This window comes from Eucyclogobius newberryi, unplaced genomic scaffold (genome assembly GCF_026437365.1).
Source record: "Eucyclogobius newberryi isolate DKJ021-1_F unplaced genomic scaffold, fEucNew1.0.hap1 SCAF_252, whole genome shotgun sequence".
Lineage (NCBI taxonomy): Eukaryota > Metazoa > Chordata > Actinopteri > Gobiiformes > Gobiidae > Eucyclogobius > Eucyclogobius newberryi.
This window is the reverse complement of record NW_027315893.1, coordinates 1-16,646: the sequence shown is the minus strand read 5'-3', so window position 1 is coordinate 16,646 and position 16,646 is coordinate 1. Positions and strand designations below refer to the sequence as shown.

Here is a 16,646-nt window from a genome sequence, read left to right as displayed (position 1 = left end):
CCTGAGCCTGTGTCCAGAGCCTGTGTCCTGAGCCTGTGTCCTGAGCCTGTGTCCAGAGCCTGTGTCCTGAGCCTGTATCCTGAGCCTGTGTCCAGAGCCTGTGTCCTGAGCCTGTGTCCTGAGCCTGTGTCCAGAGCCTGAGCCTGTGTCCAGAGCCTGAGCCTGTGTCCTGAGCCTGTGTCCAAAGCCTGTGTCCAGAGCCTGTGTCCTGAGCCTGTGTCCAGAGCTTGAGCCTGTGTCCTGAGCCTGTGTCCAGAGCCTGAGCCTGTGTCCTGAGCCTGTGTCCAAAGCCTGTGTCCAGAGCCTGTGTCCCGAGCCTGTGTCCAGAGCTTGAGCCTGTGTCCTGAGCCTGTGTCCAGAGCCTGTGTCCAGAGCCTGTGTCCAGAGCCTGAGCCTGTGTCCTGAGCCTGTGTCTTGAGCCTGTGTCCAGAGCCTGTGTCCAGAGCCTGTGTCCTGAGCCTGTGTCCTGAGCCTGTGTCCAGAGCCTGTGTCCAGAGCCTGAGCTTGTGTCCAGAGCCTGTGTCCAGAGCCTGTGTCCTGAGCCTGTGTCCAAAGCCTGTGTCCAGAGCCTGTGTCCTGAGCCTGTGTCCAGAGCCTGTGTCCAAAGCCTGTGTCCAGAGCCTGTGTCCAGAGCCTGTGTCCAGAGCCTGTGTCCAGAGCCTGTGTCCTGAGCCTGTGTCCAGAGCCTGTGTCCAGAGCCTGTGTCCTCCAGAGCCTGTGTCCTGAGCCTGTGTCCAGAGCCTCAGCTTGTGTCCAGAGCCTGTGTCCAGAGCCTGTGTCCAGAGCCTGTGTCCTGAGCCTGTGTCCAGAGCCTGTGTCCAGAGCCTGTGTCCTGAGCCTGTGTCCTGAGCCTGTGTCCAGAGCCTGTGTCCAGAGCCTGTGTCCAGAGCCTGTGTCCTGAGCCTGTGTCCAGAGCCTGTGTCCAAAGCCTGTGTCCAGAGCCTGTGTCCAGAGCCTGTGTCCAGAGCCTGTGTCCTGAGCCTGTGTCCAGAGCCTGTGTCCAGAGCCTGTGTCCTCCAGAGCCTGTGTCCTGAGCCTGTGTCCAGAGCCTCAGCTTGTGTCCAGAGCCTGTGTCCAGAGCCTGTGTCCAGAGCCTGTGTCCTGAGCCTGTGTCCAGAGCCTGTGTCCAGAGCCTGTGTCCTGAGCCTGTGTCCTGAGCCTGTGTCCAGAGCCTGTGTCCAGAGCCTGTGTCCTGAGCCTGTGTCCAGAGCCTGTGTCCAGAGCCTGTGTCCTGAGCCTGTGTCCTGAGCCTGAGCCTGTGTCCTGAGCCTGAGCCTAAGCCTGTGTCCTGAGCCTGTGTCCAGAGCCTGTGTCCTGAGCCTGTGTCCAGAGCCTGTGTCCAGAGCCTGTGTCCTGAGCCTGTGTCCTGAGCCTGTGTCCAGAGCCTGTGTCCTGAGCCTGTGTCCAGAGCCTGTGTCCAGAGCCTGTGTCCTGAGCCTGTGTCCAGAGCCTGTGTCCAGAGCCTGTGTCCAGAGCCTGTGTCCAGAGCCTGTGTCCTGAGCCTGTGTCCTGAGCCTGTGTCCAGAGCCTGTGTCCAGAGCCTGAGCCTGTGTCCTGAGCCTGTGTCCAGAGCCTGTGTCCAGAGCCTGTGTCCAGAGCCTGTGTCCTGAGCCTGTGTCCTGAGCCTGTGTCCTGAGCCTGAGCCTGTGTCCAGAGCCTGTGTCCAGAGCCTGTGTCCTGAGCCTGTGTCCAGAGCCTGTGTCCTGAACCTGTGTCCAGAGCCTGTGTCCAGAGCCTGTGTCCAGAGCCTGTGTCCAGAGCCTGTGTCCTGAGCCTGTGTCCAGAGCCTGTGTCCTGAGCCTGTGTCCAGAGCCTGTGTCCTGAGCCTGTGTCCAGAGCCTGTGTCCAGAGCCTGTGTCCTGAGCCTGTGTCCTGAGCCTGTGTCCAGAGCCTGTGTCCAGAGCCTGTGTCCAGAGCCTGTGTCCTGAGCCTGTGTCCAGAGCCTGTGTCCTGAGCCTGTATCCTGAGCCTGTGTCCAGAGCCTGTGTCCTGAGCCTGTGTCCTGAGCCTGTGTCCAGAGCCTGTGTCCTGAGCCTGTGTCCTGAGCCTGTGTCCAGAGCCTGTGTCCTGAGCCTGTGTCCTGAGCCTGTGTCCTGAGCCTGTGTCCTGAGCCTGTGTCCAGAGCCTGTGTCCTGAGCCTGTGTCCTGAGCCTGTGTCCAGAGCCTGTGTCCTGAGCCTGTGTCCTGAGCCTGTGTCCTGAGCCTGAGCCTGTGTCCTGAGCCTGTGTCCAGAGCCTGTGTCTTGAGCCTGTGTCCAGAGCCTGTGTCCTGAGCCTGTGTCCTGAGCCTGTGTCCAGAGCCTGTGTCCTGAGCCTGTGTCCTGAGCCTGTGTCCAGAGCCTGTGTCTTGAGCCTGTGTCCTGAGCCTGTGTCCTGAGCCTGTGTCCTGAGCCTGAGCCTGTGTCTTGAGCCTGTGTCCAGAGCCTGTGTCCAGAGCCTGTGTCCAGAGCCTGTGTCCAGAGCCTGTGTCCTGAGCCTGTGTCCTGAGCCTGTGTCCTGAGCCTGAGCCTGTGTCTTGAGCCTGTGTCCAGAGCCTGTGTCCTGAGCCTGTGTCCAGAGCCTGTGTCCTGAGCCTGTGTCCTGAGCCTGTCCAGAGCCTGTGTCCTGAGCCTGTGTCCAGAGCCTGTGTCCAGAGCCTGTGTCCTGAGCCTGTGTCCTGAGCCTGTGTCCTGAGCCTGAGCCTGTGTCCAGAGCCTGTGTCCAGAGCCTGTGTCCTGAGCCTGTGTCCAGAGCCTGTGTCCTGAACCTGTGTCCAGAGCCTGTGTCCAGAGCCTGTGTCCAGAGCCTGTGTCCAGAGCCTGTGTCCTGAGCCTGTGTCCAGAGCCTGTGTCCTGAGCCTGTGTCCAGAGCCTGTGTCCTGAGCCTGTGTCCTGAGCCTGAGCCTGTGTCCTGAGCCTGTGTCCTGAGCCTGTGTCCAGAGCCTGTGTCCTGAGCCTGTGTCCAGAGCCTGTGTCCAGAGCCTGTGTCCTGAGCCTGTGTCCAGAGCCTGTGTCCAGAGCCTGTGTCCAGAGCCTGTGTCCTGAGCCTGTGTCCAGAGCCTGTGTCCTGAGCCTGTGTCCTGAGCCTGTGTCCAGAGCCTGTGTCCTGAGCCTGTGTCCTGAGCCTGTGTCCAGAGCCTGTGTCCTGAGCCTGTGTCCTGAGCCTGTGTCCAGAGCCTGTGTCCTGAGCCTGTGTCCTGAGCCTGTGTCCTGAGCCTGTGTCCTGAGCCTGTGTCCAGAGCCTGTGTCCTGAGCCTGTGTCCTGAGCCTGTGTCCAGAGCCTGTGTCCTGAGCCTGTGTCCTGAGCCTGTGTCCTGAGCCTGAGCCCTGAGCCTGTGTCCAGAGCCTGTGTCTTGAGCCTGTGTCCAGAGCCTGTTTCCTGAGCCTGTGTCCTGAGCCTGTGTCCAGAGCCTGTGTCCTGAGCCTGTGTCCTGAGCCTGTGTCCAGAGCCTGTGTCTTGAGCCTGTGTCCTGAGCCTGTGTCCTGAGCCTGTGTCCTGAGCCTGAGCCTGTGTCTTGAGCCTGTGTCCAGAGCCTGTGTCCAGAGCCTGTGTCCAGAGCCTGTGTCCAGAGCCTGTGTCCTGAGCCTGTGTCCTGAGCCTGTGTCCTGAGCCTGAGCCTGTGTCTTGAGCCTGTGTCCAGAGCCTGTGTCCTGAGCCTGTGTCTTGAGCCTGTGTCCTGAGCCTGTCCAGAGCCTGTGTCCTGAGCCTGTGTCCAGAGCCTGTGTCCAGAGCCTGTGTCCTGAGCCTGTGTCCTGAGCCTGTGTCCAGAGCCTGTGTCCAGAGCCTGTGTCCTGAGCCTGTGTCCTGAGCCTGTGTCCAGAGCCTGTGTCCAGAGCCTGTGTCCTGAGCCTGTGTCCTGAGCCTGTGTCCTGAGCCTGTGTCCAGAGCCTGTGTCCAGAGCCTGTGTCCTGAGCCTGTGTCCTGAGCCTGTGTCCAGAGCCTGTGTCCAGAGCCTGTGTCCTGAGCCTGTGTCCTGAGCCTGTGTCCAGAGCCTTTAGCTGCAGAGACACGTGTTCGTCCTTCTCACTTTGCGTTCAGGCCACGGCTCATGTTCAGATCCTTCTCCTCCACAGTTCCAGCCTCACTGAGCTGCAGAGGCCGAACTAGCTCGGATTCATGATTGGCGGGCTGGGCTTTAGGTAGTGACCAATCGGATCAGAGAGTGGACAAAGCACAGGTTTAAACACAAAGGAAACACTCGGCACGTTTGTGTTTACCTGTGTCTCGTCGTGAGTGGACGGCTGCAACAGAGGCAGAGCTGAAAGTCGGCTGTAAAGATGAACAACCACTTCAAAAAAGTTGAAATCACGTTTTCTACGACACATCTATGATAACCAACTTGAAAAAATAGTCACCTGGAAACTCCATGAAGATAACCGTGAGCATTGAAGGTGTTTGAGCCACTGAAAAAGGAAGAGGAAAACAAACATGTAAAAACCGAGGGCAGTTTCAGTGAAAAATAATCAAATATTCCCAAGTAAATAAATAAATAAACGTTTAATTATAATTATAATAACACACAATTGCAGCAACAATTATTATCAGTAAAAGCTATATTTGAACATGTGTATCTGGCACCTGGGACACAGAGGTCATGTACACACTGCTCCCAAACACACATGACTTTACACAACCCTTTTACTCAGGACTGTCCGGAGTTTGACCTGATGTTCGACACAGCATTTGACCAGTGGGTTGCCGGTTCCTCTGGAGAGAAGTGCACATTCATCCAGATCCTGCACCACACCTGCCAGCGCTACTGCTCCGCCCGCAAGCCCGACTTCCTCAACTGTCAGGCCAAGCTGCTGGGAGGTAAGAATATAACGCTGTTTTTCCATTAGTACTTTCAGTGCCCCCGCCCCTGCTCTCGGCCCTGCTCTCGGTCCCTGCTCTCGGCCCCTGCTCTCGGCCCTTGCTCTCGGCCCCTGCGCTCGGCCCTGCGCTCGACCCTGGAGGCATTTCCATTACAACTGGTGCGCTCAGTGGTGAAGTGTCAAACTGGACATGCAAATGATTTGTGATTCCAAAAAGACACCAAACACTAAAACTGCTACATGATATAGTAACTATAAAACATCAGCGTTACTGCTACAGCAGCAATAAAGCTGATTCAGCAGCATTGTTTGGTTTTTATTCCCATATGAATCTTCTAAGAGCCTCTTCGTGCCTGTGATCTGTATTTTATGTGTAATGTTTAAAAGTCCTTAAAGACTCTAAACTCGTGCAGTGCACAGCGTGTTCAGAGCCGTGTTTCCTGCTGCTGCTGGAGTCACTCATGAGAAACACTTTTATCCAATCAGCTGCTGACGCTCTGTCGATGTCACGTTGAGGCTCTGCTGGGTTCACGAGGGAACTAAACATGAACCTGGTCTGATGTAGCACCAAAGGGAAATGCACTAAAGCAGGGCTGAGTCGAGTCGAGCTAAGTAGGTACTAATGTAGAAGGCCTTTGTCAGTCCCCATGTCCTGAGGTTCTGGTTCTCATCTGGTGGTGCTAGGAACTGTGAAAAGTGTGAAAAAAAAGTGTGAAAATTGAATCCAGCGCCAATATCCAGCTTTTTCATGATGATATATAAATGGCTGAGAATCAAGAGGACATCATTTATATTTTGTGAACAATTATTCTTCAGTAAATGCAATTTTATACAACATAATCTTTAAAAAGGAAAATACAAATCTGTATTCCAACATGATGTAAGTGAATAGGGGTGTAATGGTACGTGGATTGTTTCAGTTCAGCAGAGTTGGTGTGGTCCACATGTGCACCATGTCCATAGTATTTGTTTGAGTTTCAAGGGATACTCCTCCCTGAGGGCGGGGCTTAGATCAGAGCTGGATGAAATCCAGTTTCTTAGACCAGCTCCTTAGATTGAAAATTACTTTTGGATGGAATGTCTTTAAAACTTTTTAAAATGTTTGTCCAGATGACTATCTTTGAATCTTGTTTTACGCTCTGGCTAAATCAATTTTAGCCAAATTGATATATTTTACAATGAGATAAATACATTTAGCAGCTTATTTCTTACATTTTTCTGTACAGAAAACATACTGAAATATACTGTACTGATGCATCCCAATAGTGAAACTGAACTAAATGATGACCGCAGCGTACCTTTACAGCCCTATGGAGTCGTGTTAAAGGTTCAATGTTTATCTGCACCAACAAATCAACAACGCATCCTTTCAGCTTTGTGTCTGTGTAGAACTTTTTTGCTGCTTCAGAAAAGTCAATACAAAATATGAATCGTCTTCTTGTAAAGTGACAACAATCCTTATAAATGCCCTTTCGATTCACAGCCATTTTCATAGAGTTTGACTTGTTTAAAATATTATTGATAGAGTAATAAAAACCAAACTGATGGGAAACAATCCACAGAGATGAGAAGCACCACTTTTGAGACACGTTCTGAATAAACAGACCCTTTATCACGTACACTTGAACTTTTCTGGTGGAGCGTCTGGTGCTATTGATATTGCTTTTCCTAAAATGTAAGTCGGCCTGTCAAGAGTGATACATCACTTTGTAAAATATCAATTCTGTCTTAAAACTGAATATTCCCTGAAAACCCATTAAAAAACTGCAAAATGAATCATATTAACTCAAATATTAGACTATTGGTAGTCAGGTCATATGATATTATACTTATCCATCTCCATGGAAACAAGCAGACAAGAGACTTGACACAGAGCGGTTTAAGACCGGCTGCACTCTCACCGTGTGCAGGAGCGTTTGTTGTAAGGGATTATTTGTTTTGTTGGTTGGTTGTTCTGATGCTGTTGTAACGTTGTATCGAAAGCGATGATCAGAAAATTATAACACTTACGATTTGACTCCGCCAGGCTCCTTAAACGTAAAGGCGCTGCATCTGAGTCTAAAAATGCAAAAAACAGAACTCTTTTAAACTCTTTTATCACCAAGAGTCTCTTGGCCCAGAGCAAGTTCTGCCGTCCCGGGTAAAGCTAACAAACATTAGCATGCTAACGGCGCACTTCCTGCTTCTGAGAGAATAAAACGCTCTATAATTAGATGAAGAGAAAGTGCAGTGGTCTCATTTTCATTTGAATAGATGTGTTGACAATATCTGTGCTGGGGCTAAACAGATTTTACTTTATCACTTGCATCTGTACATTTTACATGAACTAGATGTGCTTTTCACGTTTAAACAATGTAAAAATCAGGTACCATGCCTGAATGAGAATCCTACAAAAAATTTCTGCGCTTTTAAATGAAGATTTAATGTGTCTAATGGTTTCATGAATTGTGTGTTGCTATATATTTCACCCTTAAAAAAGAGGTCTCGATCTAAATGTCTTTTTCCTGGTCAAATGAAGGTTGATACATAAACAAATGAATTCAACTGTAGAAATAGTGCAGATGAAACCAACATTGTAGCTCTCTTTAGCTCCAGCTCACACTGCAGAATGAACACTTTTCTGCTTTTTGTTTCATTTTCACTGTAAAAAGAGCATACGCAAATCAGAATCTGTTTTATTGCCATTGTCAGGGAACAATTCACAAACTAGAATAAAAAAGAAGCTAAAATAAGATTAAATACAATCATAAAATGTGTAGAATAAGTTATTTAAATCTTACATATACGTAACAGGAACAGAACAAATGGACCTCCTGCCTGAGGGGCGTGGCCTCCTGCCTGAGGGGAGTGGCCTTCTGCCTGAGGGGAGTGGCCTTCTGCCTGAGGGGCGTGGCCTCCTGCCTGAGGGGAGTGGCCTTCTGCCTGAGGGGAGTGGCCTTCTGCCTGAGGGGAGTGGCCTTCTGCCTGAGGGTAGTGGCTCAAATAGTCCATGTCCAGGGTGAGAAGGGTCATCTGATGCTTGTCTTGTGTATTTGTTGTGTGGGTGTGAGAGAAATAATCATAACAGTGTCATTATGTCACGTCTTTAAAGTATTTCAAATCCACAGCACAGCACAGGAAGAGCAAAGAACGCCAAATCAAGAAGTTCAACATTCTTTTGAACAAAAAGAATGCAGGTGAGGTCGAGCTAGACATTAGGACTGAGACAGACAAATTAGCGACCAGCAAAAACAATTGGATTAAGAACCTATCAGATCGTGTTCTGACACAGGCAGAAAAGGAGGTGCTCTCTAAAGGGCTCAACTTTTCTGTCACCTCTAAACACATCCCTACAGAGGACTACATCACAGCCACTGAAACTGCAATTAGAAACAACAAAATGACTGAATCGGAGGCTGCAGACCTGAGGTTACGTGTCACAGCGACTCTGAAGAGTGCCAAACCACCTCCTTCAAATATCACATCTGAAGAGAGAAAAGCACTTTCAGCACTGGAAAAAGATCATAGCATCAACATCCTCCCAGCAGACAAGGGACGTTGCACTGTGATTCTCAACGCAGCTGATTACGAAGCCAAAGTCCACACCCTCCTCGAGGACACGACCACATACGAACGCTTGAAAAGAGATCCGACCAGTGGCTACAAGAAGAAAGTGATAGACTGTTTACAAAGGCTGGAAAAAGAGGAAGCGATAGACCGGCCTCTGTATTACAGACTGTATCCTGGTGAAGCCATGCCCTGCATTTATGGCCTTCCAAAAATACACAAAAAGGAGGTTCCTCTCAGACCCATAGTGTGCAGCACAGATTCCATCACCTACAATGTGGCCAAGCATTTAACAACTATATTGGCTCCGCTGGTGGGGAATTCGGAACATCATGTGGAAAATACGCACAACTTTGTGGATAAAGTGAAACATCTCCAACTGGACCCAGATGACCTCATGGTTTCATATGATGTTGTGTCCCTGTTCACCTGCATCCCGACCTCTGATGCAGTAGCAGCGGTGAGGATCAGACTGCAGGAAGACACCACCCTACAGGAAAGGACCAAACTGACACCTGAACACATATGTAAACTGTTGGACATCTGTCTGAACACCACTTACTTTCAATTCCGGGGACAATTTTACAGACAGATTCATGGCTGTGCCATGGGCTCGCCCGTCTCTCCCATAGTGGCCAACCTGTACATGGAGCACTTTGAGAAGAAGGCACTGTCCTCATTCTCAGGCATAGCCCCAAAACTGTGGCTCCGCTATGTCGATGATACTTTTGTAACAATCAAGAAACAAGAGCTGGAAACCTTCTCTGATCACATCAATGCTGTGGACCCACATATCAGGTTTACAAGAGAAGACGCTAAGGAGAATCGCTTGGCCTTTCTTGATTGTTCCACAATCAGAGGAGAGGACGGGAAACTCCAAATAGAAGTATATAGGAAACCTACACACACGGACCAGTATCTGCTCTTTGGTTCCAACCACCCACTACAGCACAAGCTGGGTGTGATCCGAACCTTACAACACAGAGCTCAAGGTGTGCCCACCAGCTCAGAGGGCAAGAAGAAAGAGGAAAAACATGTCCGAAATGCCCTCTCAGCCTGTGGTTACCCCGCTTGGGCCCTCAACAGAGTGAAGAGAACCAAGAAGCAGGACAAAAGGGAAACTGAACAGAGAAGGAAGGGTGTTTCTATCCCTTATGTGTCTGGCCTGTCGGAAAAACTGCAGAGAATTTTTAGACAACACGAAGTCCCTGTTTATTTTAAACCAGGAAACACTTTAAGACAAAAACTGGTTCACCCAAAGGACAAGTTGCCGACTCAAAAACAGAGCAATGTAGTTTATTCGATCCAATGCAGTGAAGAAAGTTGTAAAGAACGTTACATAGGTGAGACAAAACAGCCTCTACACAAGAGGCTCTATCAGCACAGAAGAAATACTAGTTCAGGTCCACAGAGCGCCGTGCATCTCCATCTTGAAGCCTCTAATCACTCGTTTGAAGACGGTGAGGTGAAGGTTTTAAGCAGGGAGAAAAGATGGTTTGAAAGAGGAGTCAAGGAAGCTATTTTTGTTAAAAAAGAAAGACCTTCTTTAAACAGAAATGGAGGGCTTAGGTTTCATCTTCCTGTTATTTATAATGGGATTCTGAACCCCTGGAAAGGTAAAGGACCAGGGAATTCAGATGCTAATCAGGTACTCAGGGTGGTTGAGCCAGGGTCTCACAAAGACAAAGAGGATTCTAATAGCCCATTAAGATTCTGAATAGGCTAGCTCGGTAGATACAAGGGGGAGTTTCTGTTGAAACAAACAACTCTTTCTACTTCAGGAAGGCTCCTCCCAATGGGTGGGTCTTACCACAGAACAGTATTAATATCGGAGTTCTCGACCTAAATTCTGTTATTGACAATGACTCTTGGATGAGAGTCGAAACGTCTATTTTTTCAAACTGAGTCCAGATGACTACAGCTGAAGCTTTTTCTACTATGGAACACGCCTGGACGAATGAGGGATTACACCGACATCCCCTTTAATTGAAAAACATTCTCCGGTCGTCCTTCTTAAACGGAGGGCCCACCACCCTAGTCCGCCAATCCAGAGGCACTGTTCCAGACAGATGTTGCAGATGTGTCAGCCAAGACAGTCCCACAACATCCAGAGGTTTTAGACTCCCATGACAGATCTCATTCACCCCTCAGTGACCTCAGTGATGGCCGAATCCGCCTTCGAGTCATCAGTTTCTGCTTCCCCCTAAGAACACGAGGTGATGGGCCAGTTGAGTACACCTATCCAAAATATCGGCACAAATTGGCAATATTTTCGGCCGATGGCTTGTGAGGCTCCAATTGGCCGGGCCCTTCTTATCACCACAACACTGCCGGCCACAGTTGTGAGTCCTGACTCCGACAATGTACTGCATGTCCTCCCCTCTCTCTCATCCCCATCTCACGCTTAAACTTTCCTGTTTAATACAGCAAAGTGCTATATACTGTATGAAACCAGCAGTGTAATAGAACATTGAGCGTGTAGGCTCAAGTGCGTGCGTAGCTAGTGTAGGGTTGTATATGTATTTAGAGGGACAGGGCTGGAGGCTGAGTGCACCGTACATCCTTTATAAAGCATTTCCTGTCACTGTGTAATGTATTTAAGGATACACATGGTCCATTCTCTTTAATCTGATTACCTAAAAAAATGGTTGAATCTACCTCATCGCTTGGTCAATGGCCAGATGGAAATTAGTGCTCCAGTTTTCATGTATATGATGTCATACACAGGTAGAGCTGGGAGAGCTGGGAGATTTGTGCTGCTTTTAAGTTCATGAATCATCAGCGGACTTTGAGGATTTCCGCCTCAAATCACGTTCATTGCATCTCGGGGCAAGATAGGTTTGTTAGCTCCCCTTTGTAATTCCCTCTGCTGCCAGTAGATGGAGTTCTAACACAAATCCTGATGGGAGATTGCCTCACAGATATAGAGTAACGTATGCTTCTACCAGATACATTATTTAAGCTCCAAAAATGTGACGCAAAACCAAATGTACGAGAACATGTTTAAAGAACTAATGTCTTTTAAGTCATTTTAGATCAATATTGTGTGATGTAAAATGATGATTCACAGAGGCCACAGCTCATACAGTAATCGATGTCGCTGTAGATAGATTATTTAATCATGTCTGAAATGAAAATAGTCTCAAACTCACTGGACATAAATGGACACTCATTAGCATGTTGTTTTCTTGATGCTTTGACATTGACTTGGACCAGGTGGATGGATCTTGGCTACAGCTTCCTCTTCAGAATCAGAAGCTCCACACTGGAACACTTCATCAGATATTGACCCGTTACCTCCACAGTTTATTTATATGTGCTCCTAACTGATCCATCTGCACCATCATGAAATCATTAAAAAGTATTACATTCGATAGCGCCAAAGTTAAGGCCTAAAACATCACATCCACATTCACACACTTGAATCAGGACCTTTGAGCAGCTGTTTGGTGTAACTTTAGAGGACAGTAGCCTTTGCTCTTTTGCTGAGATTACATCAGAAATACGTAACGGAAACTCTTTGATGGTCCTGAATGAAAACAAATGTCTTTTTCTGCGAGCACTCCCTGTTATTGACCAGGCTCATTCCTGCAGCTGCCTCATGGTGCAGGGGCCGGCGCTTCTGCGTCCCGCACTGGCCTGTCGGCTTTGCCATGGCCCGGCCCGGTGCCCCAGATGGGCCGTCCAGGCCTGGTTATGTTCCATGCAAAGATACACACATTCACCTCGTCCTCCCCTGAAGGCATTTGAAGCGCAAAGTATAAGAGCACATGGCTCATGTTAACACAAATGCATTTACCGCATTATATTTCTTTAGAAATATAATTATCAAGTCAGAAAGGGCAAGTCCTAAGTCAAGTCTTTGAGGGCCCTTAGTCAAGTAAGTGTCAAGTCATGTGACTCGAGTCTCCCCCCTCTGACATTACTATCACATATTGGAGTTATTCTAATGTTTTTGTTCATATCGGAGGCTGTTCCATTCCTCCTCCCACTCCGTAAACCTGCTCCACATTTAGCTCATTTATCCTGACCCCGGGGCCCCCCAGTGCTTATGTGGGCTGGAGATGATGCCTTCGGGGAAGAGCATACTGCTGTACTGGTCATTATAGAACATAAAGAACCTTCCAGTACATTCAACTAAAATGAAATGTTGCCCTTAAATCATGCACTTTTATTTAAAGATCATATATCATACAGGCTAAGAGGGTTTTACTTTAGAAGCAATCTCTATATTTTACACCTGACCACTGAGACTTCACTGAGAGTAAGGATGTTTTCACACTAGCACTGGTTAAAGAGCTCGGCAGCAGCAGTCTTGAGCACTTTAAACAGTTGCTCCAATATCGATTCAGTTTTGAAGATTTTTCCTCCCCAAAGGTGTTATTTGACAGGACAGTTGTAGCGTGAAATGGGGAGCGAGAGGGTGAAAGTACCATTTAAAAATATCAAACGTGCTTTATTTTATGTTTTATCCTTCCAATGAATTGACTTTATATTGTAAATCTTGAGTAATATTACATTGAAGTAACTGTGCACATACTTGTTACAAAACACCTATTTTCTCTAATGCTGCGTTCAGACCGCAACGGCAAATTGCGCTGGACGCCCCTGATTTTTGTCAAGGGAACAACACTAAAAACATTATTATAAGCTCAGCGTCTTACTATTTATCTTACAGGATTGTTTTTTCTCCAACAAATCTGCTTGAGTCCAAAACAAGTAACTGTAATAGATATAATGGTTGAATTAAGCGTGCACAATTGTTCCCATTGGACCTACTTAAAAATGCATTATTTTGTTTATTTATTTATTTTATCACATTATTTACAAAAATGTGATATTTATTTAAAATGATAAAGTTCTATCTACAGAACATGCCAAAAACAAGAGTTTATGTACAAGTAGTCACTTTTATTGAAAAGAGAATACTGTATACATCTAAAAGTTAAATTTTAAAATGAAACATGTTGACAATATTTGAACGTAAATGTTTAAGCACTACCTGACTGCTGCTCAAGTCCAGTGGATAGCATACGTGCCTGCCAACTGGGGCAAGACAATGTTGTGGGTTTGAATCAGTCTCATCCTAATTTCATGCTGTATTATCTTGTCAAAATAAAGTCAATGGGCCAAAAAATCCTTAAAATCCATTAACCATTTGACTTCTAGACTTGAAATAATCATCGAATGTGTTTCATTTGCCTCGCCTAATAGTAAAAATATGCTTGTAATACACAATTGCACCACCAGAGAGCGTGCAAGTGTCTACATACAACTGTGACCTGGATGAAAAAGGCAGTTTGCTCAAATTGCAATAATATAGTGTTTATTGCAGGTTCTGCGGGGTCTTCTTTCAAAAGATTATGATCCTGGACAGGTTTAAAATGGGAAATTCGAGAGAGTTCTACAATTAAAATCTAAATTGCAAATATAATCACTATTACATGTAGGTCCAAAAAAAAAAAAATTGCCGTTGGATATTTTTAGTTGAGCCTGCCTCCCGTGCACAAGGAGAAAATAACTCACAAACTAGGAGGGGGTGGAGCCTGGGAAGAAGAACTGAGTGGAAATGTCCCCTTCGGTTTAAGTCTCACACCAGTGCAAAACAAAACTATGCCGCTGCTCAGGTGTGGGACCATAACTGAGGAGGGCCCTGTCGCCAAGATACACCTGCCGGGTTCACAGTTACACCTGACAGTATGTTATTGACCATTACATTCTTTATTAACAGAAACGCTGCATTCTAAAGGCACAAGTTATCTCCAAAGGGCTGTTTTAGCGACTGTCAACTATTCGTCTGTTATTTAATTATTAAAATATCAAATCAAGACAAAACAAACAACCAGGGTTTTGTTTCACAGAAGGCCACAAATCTCTTTAATTGGAGCTAAGTTCATTCATTTTCTCCCGCTTGTTCCCGTCAGGGGTCGTGTGTCTGGAGCCTATCCCAGTGACTTAGGGGTGTAACGGTATATGTGGGCCTAGTGAATAGCTTTGGAACAGCACGTTTCAATTGCATTGTAAATAAATGTACTATATTAGCGCTGCCACGATGGAATGTTCTCACGAGTTTCCACAGGGACACCTTAGCCCACGGATTAGTGGATATTTTGCCGTATTATTCACTTTTAATACTTTTTTGGCCTACTGTTGCTCAGCGCTTCTTTGTCGCATGCACAGTTCTGATCAATTTATATCTACAGCTCAGTCAAGTCGAATCCTATATGAAAATAAAGGAATTTGAGTGTTGTGAAAAGTATAATATACATTTAACTCAATCCTTCAGTTGAAGGATTGAGTTAAATGTATTTGCGTTCAAGACCGTTTAATATACCAAGTGTAATCCAATACAAAGTGTTACTACATTTGTATGCACATATAGTTCAAATGTGTTTGCCTATATCAGGTGGCTTGCTGGTTTGATACTCACTCTGTGTCCCATGGGCATGACAGTTGATTTAGCTGCAACATGTGGCTGGTTGTGACAAGATCAGAATCCAAAATAACAGGGATGTGGATTAATCTGAGAATGAAGAATATAGTTTGTTTCTTGAAATACTCCAATCTTCTGACATCTCTGTGGTCCACTAATGTGTGAAACCAAAGCACTGCAGAGTTCTCCCTTTAACTCCTAACGCGTGGATCTGCTGTGGACTAATTTACAGCAATAACGGCCTCATGACCATGGTGTAAATGCATTTGACCTCTGTCTGACCCCAGAAGAGCCGGCTGTAGAGTCAGTGCTGTCGCGGTGTAAGAGGTACATGAGCAGAGTGAGGAAAGATCTGCTCTCTCAGCACGGCCACCTGCTGAGACGAGGTAAGGACACATACAACTCTGCTTTAAAAGACACATATTCTGCAGTATTTGTATCGTTATTGGCATTTAGTGACAACTTTCAAGCACCTTCACTTTGGCATCTCACGTTTTAGAACTAGAAGTATGGAAAACACATATTTGGATTGCAAGAGTGGGAATTACCCTGACATTTTTTTTATTTAGTGATGTATGCTAATGCAAGCACATAAACAAATGATTTATGGACTTAAAAACAGACTTCCAGATTTCTACAGTTGACATCACAATCTGGGTAACATTTAAATAAAGTGTTTTTTGACAGAAACAGGATTAATGAGACAAGCGTCACTTAAATTGATGTAATATGTCATTTCTCCATGAATTTGATGTAGGGGAGACAGTGAATACCAATAAACACTCAAATAGATTTCAGGGGCGTGATTTATTAAATATTATTATTATTAATCATATATAACCTATTATTAATTTTATTTTATTTTATTTGATGGAAATTTAAATGGTCTTTTTAATCCCAGGTTGAGTTATAACCCTACCACCTTGCATTAAAATGAGTCACTTTAGTCACAAGTTAAATGCTTGGCTCAAGGGGGTTAAAAGTTCAGACCTAAACGACCTTTAAACGTGATCAGTAAAACCTTTAAATGAATTCCAAAACGTCCCGGGAGCCAGAGGAGGGAAGCTAAAGCAGGGCTGATGTGTGAGAAGTCTAGATGTGATGCAATTATACATTAGTATTGCAATTATTCAATTACAATGGCTGAAATTAAATGGGAATAGAACATTATTTTTCACTTGCAAATGCTGTCGATCTGAACAAACATCTGAAAGGTTTGGGCTTCTTATTATTAGGCCCGAGCGCCACAAGCTGGCGAGAGGCCTATTAATCTCGTAAGGCCGTGCGAAGCACGGCTGCGAAAGTGCGCACGTAGTGCCCACGAAATCGAGCGCGAAGCGCTCGCCCACTTCCAAACACTCACTAACGCACTCCTCCACTCATGCACGCCCCGTGCATACTAATTAGTAGTAGGAAAATGGAACATTACCGTTGTAAACGGGCGAAGCCCGTGCAAAAGTACGCACTAAACGAGCACTTTACATTGAGATGACGGGTCGTCATCCCCATATAAAGCACTCATTTGCGCTAAGTAGCTCACGAATACGTTCCCCATCTCTTGCATGTTCCGTGCATATAAGCATGTAATGCAAAAATTGAACATTATTACTGTTTAGAGGGCCAAAAACACAAAGTGGGCGGAGCCCACTCAAAATTAACGAAAGTACCCGTCAGTGACCAGGGACCCACATCATGAGGTAGGAAAGCGCGAGCGCTTTCCGAAGGCAGCGTTGCAACTGTGCAACTGTGCAGCGTTGCAACGGAATAGGTACCCCGTCGCCCCTGGCAAGTACAGTGAACTAGCCCATGCCGAAGGCATGGATCATGCATACTTACTCCTGCTATGACAGAAATAGTCAACAATTTGTGAATGGG

The 16,646-nt window shown here is 46.6% G+C and overlaps 1 protein-coding gene across 1 annotated transcript in view; it reads left to right on the top strand.

Annotated features, from left to right (window-relative positions):
* Window positions 1-15,157, top strand: part of LOC140372560 (syntaxin-binding protein 6-like) — a gene marked incomplete at its 3' end in the record, with an annotated part of 116,155 nt that extends 100,998 nt beyond the window's left edge. The window contains exons 4-5 of the mRNA XM_072459693.1: window positions 4,625-4,790; window positions 15,059-15,157. Coding sequence (XP_072315794.1) covers window positions 4,625-4,790; window positions 15,059-15,157 — 265 coding nt within the window. The remainder of the gene's footprint in view (window positions 1-4,624; window positions 4,791-15,058) is intronic.
* Window positions 15,158-16,646: the final 1,489 nt, after the last annotated feature.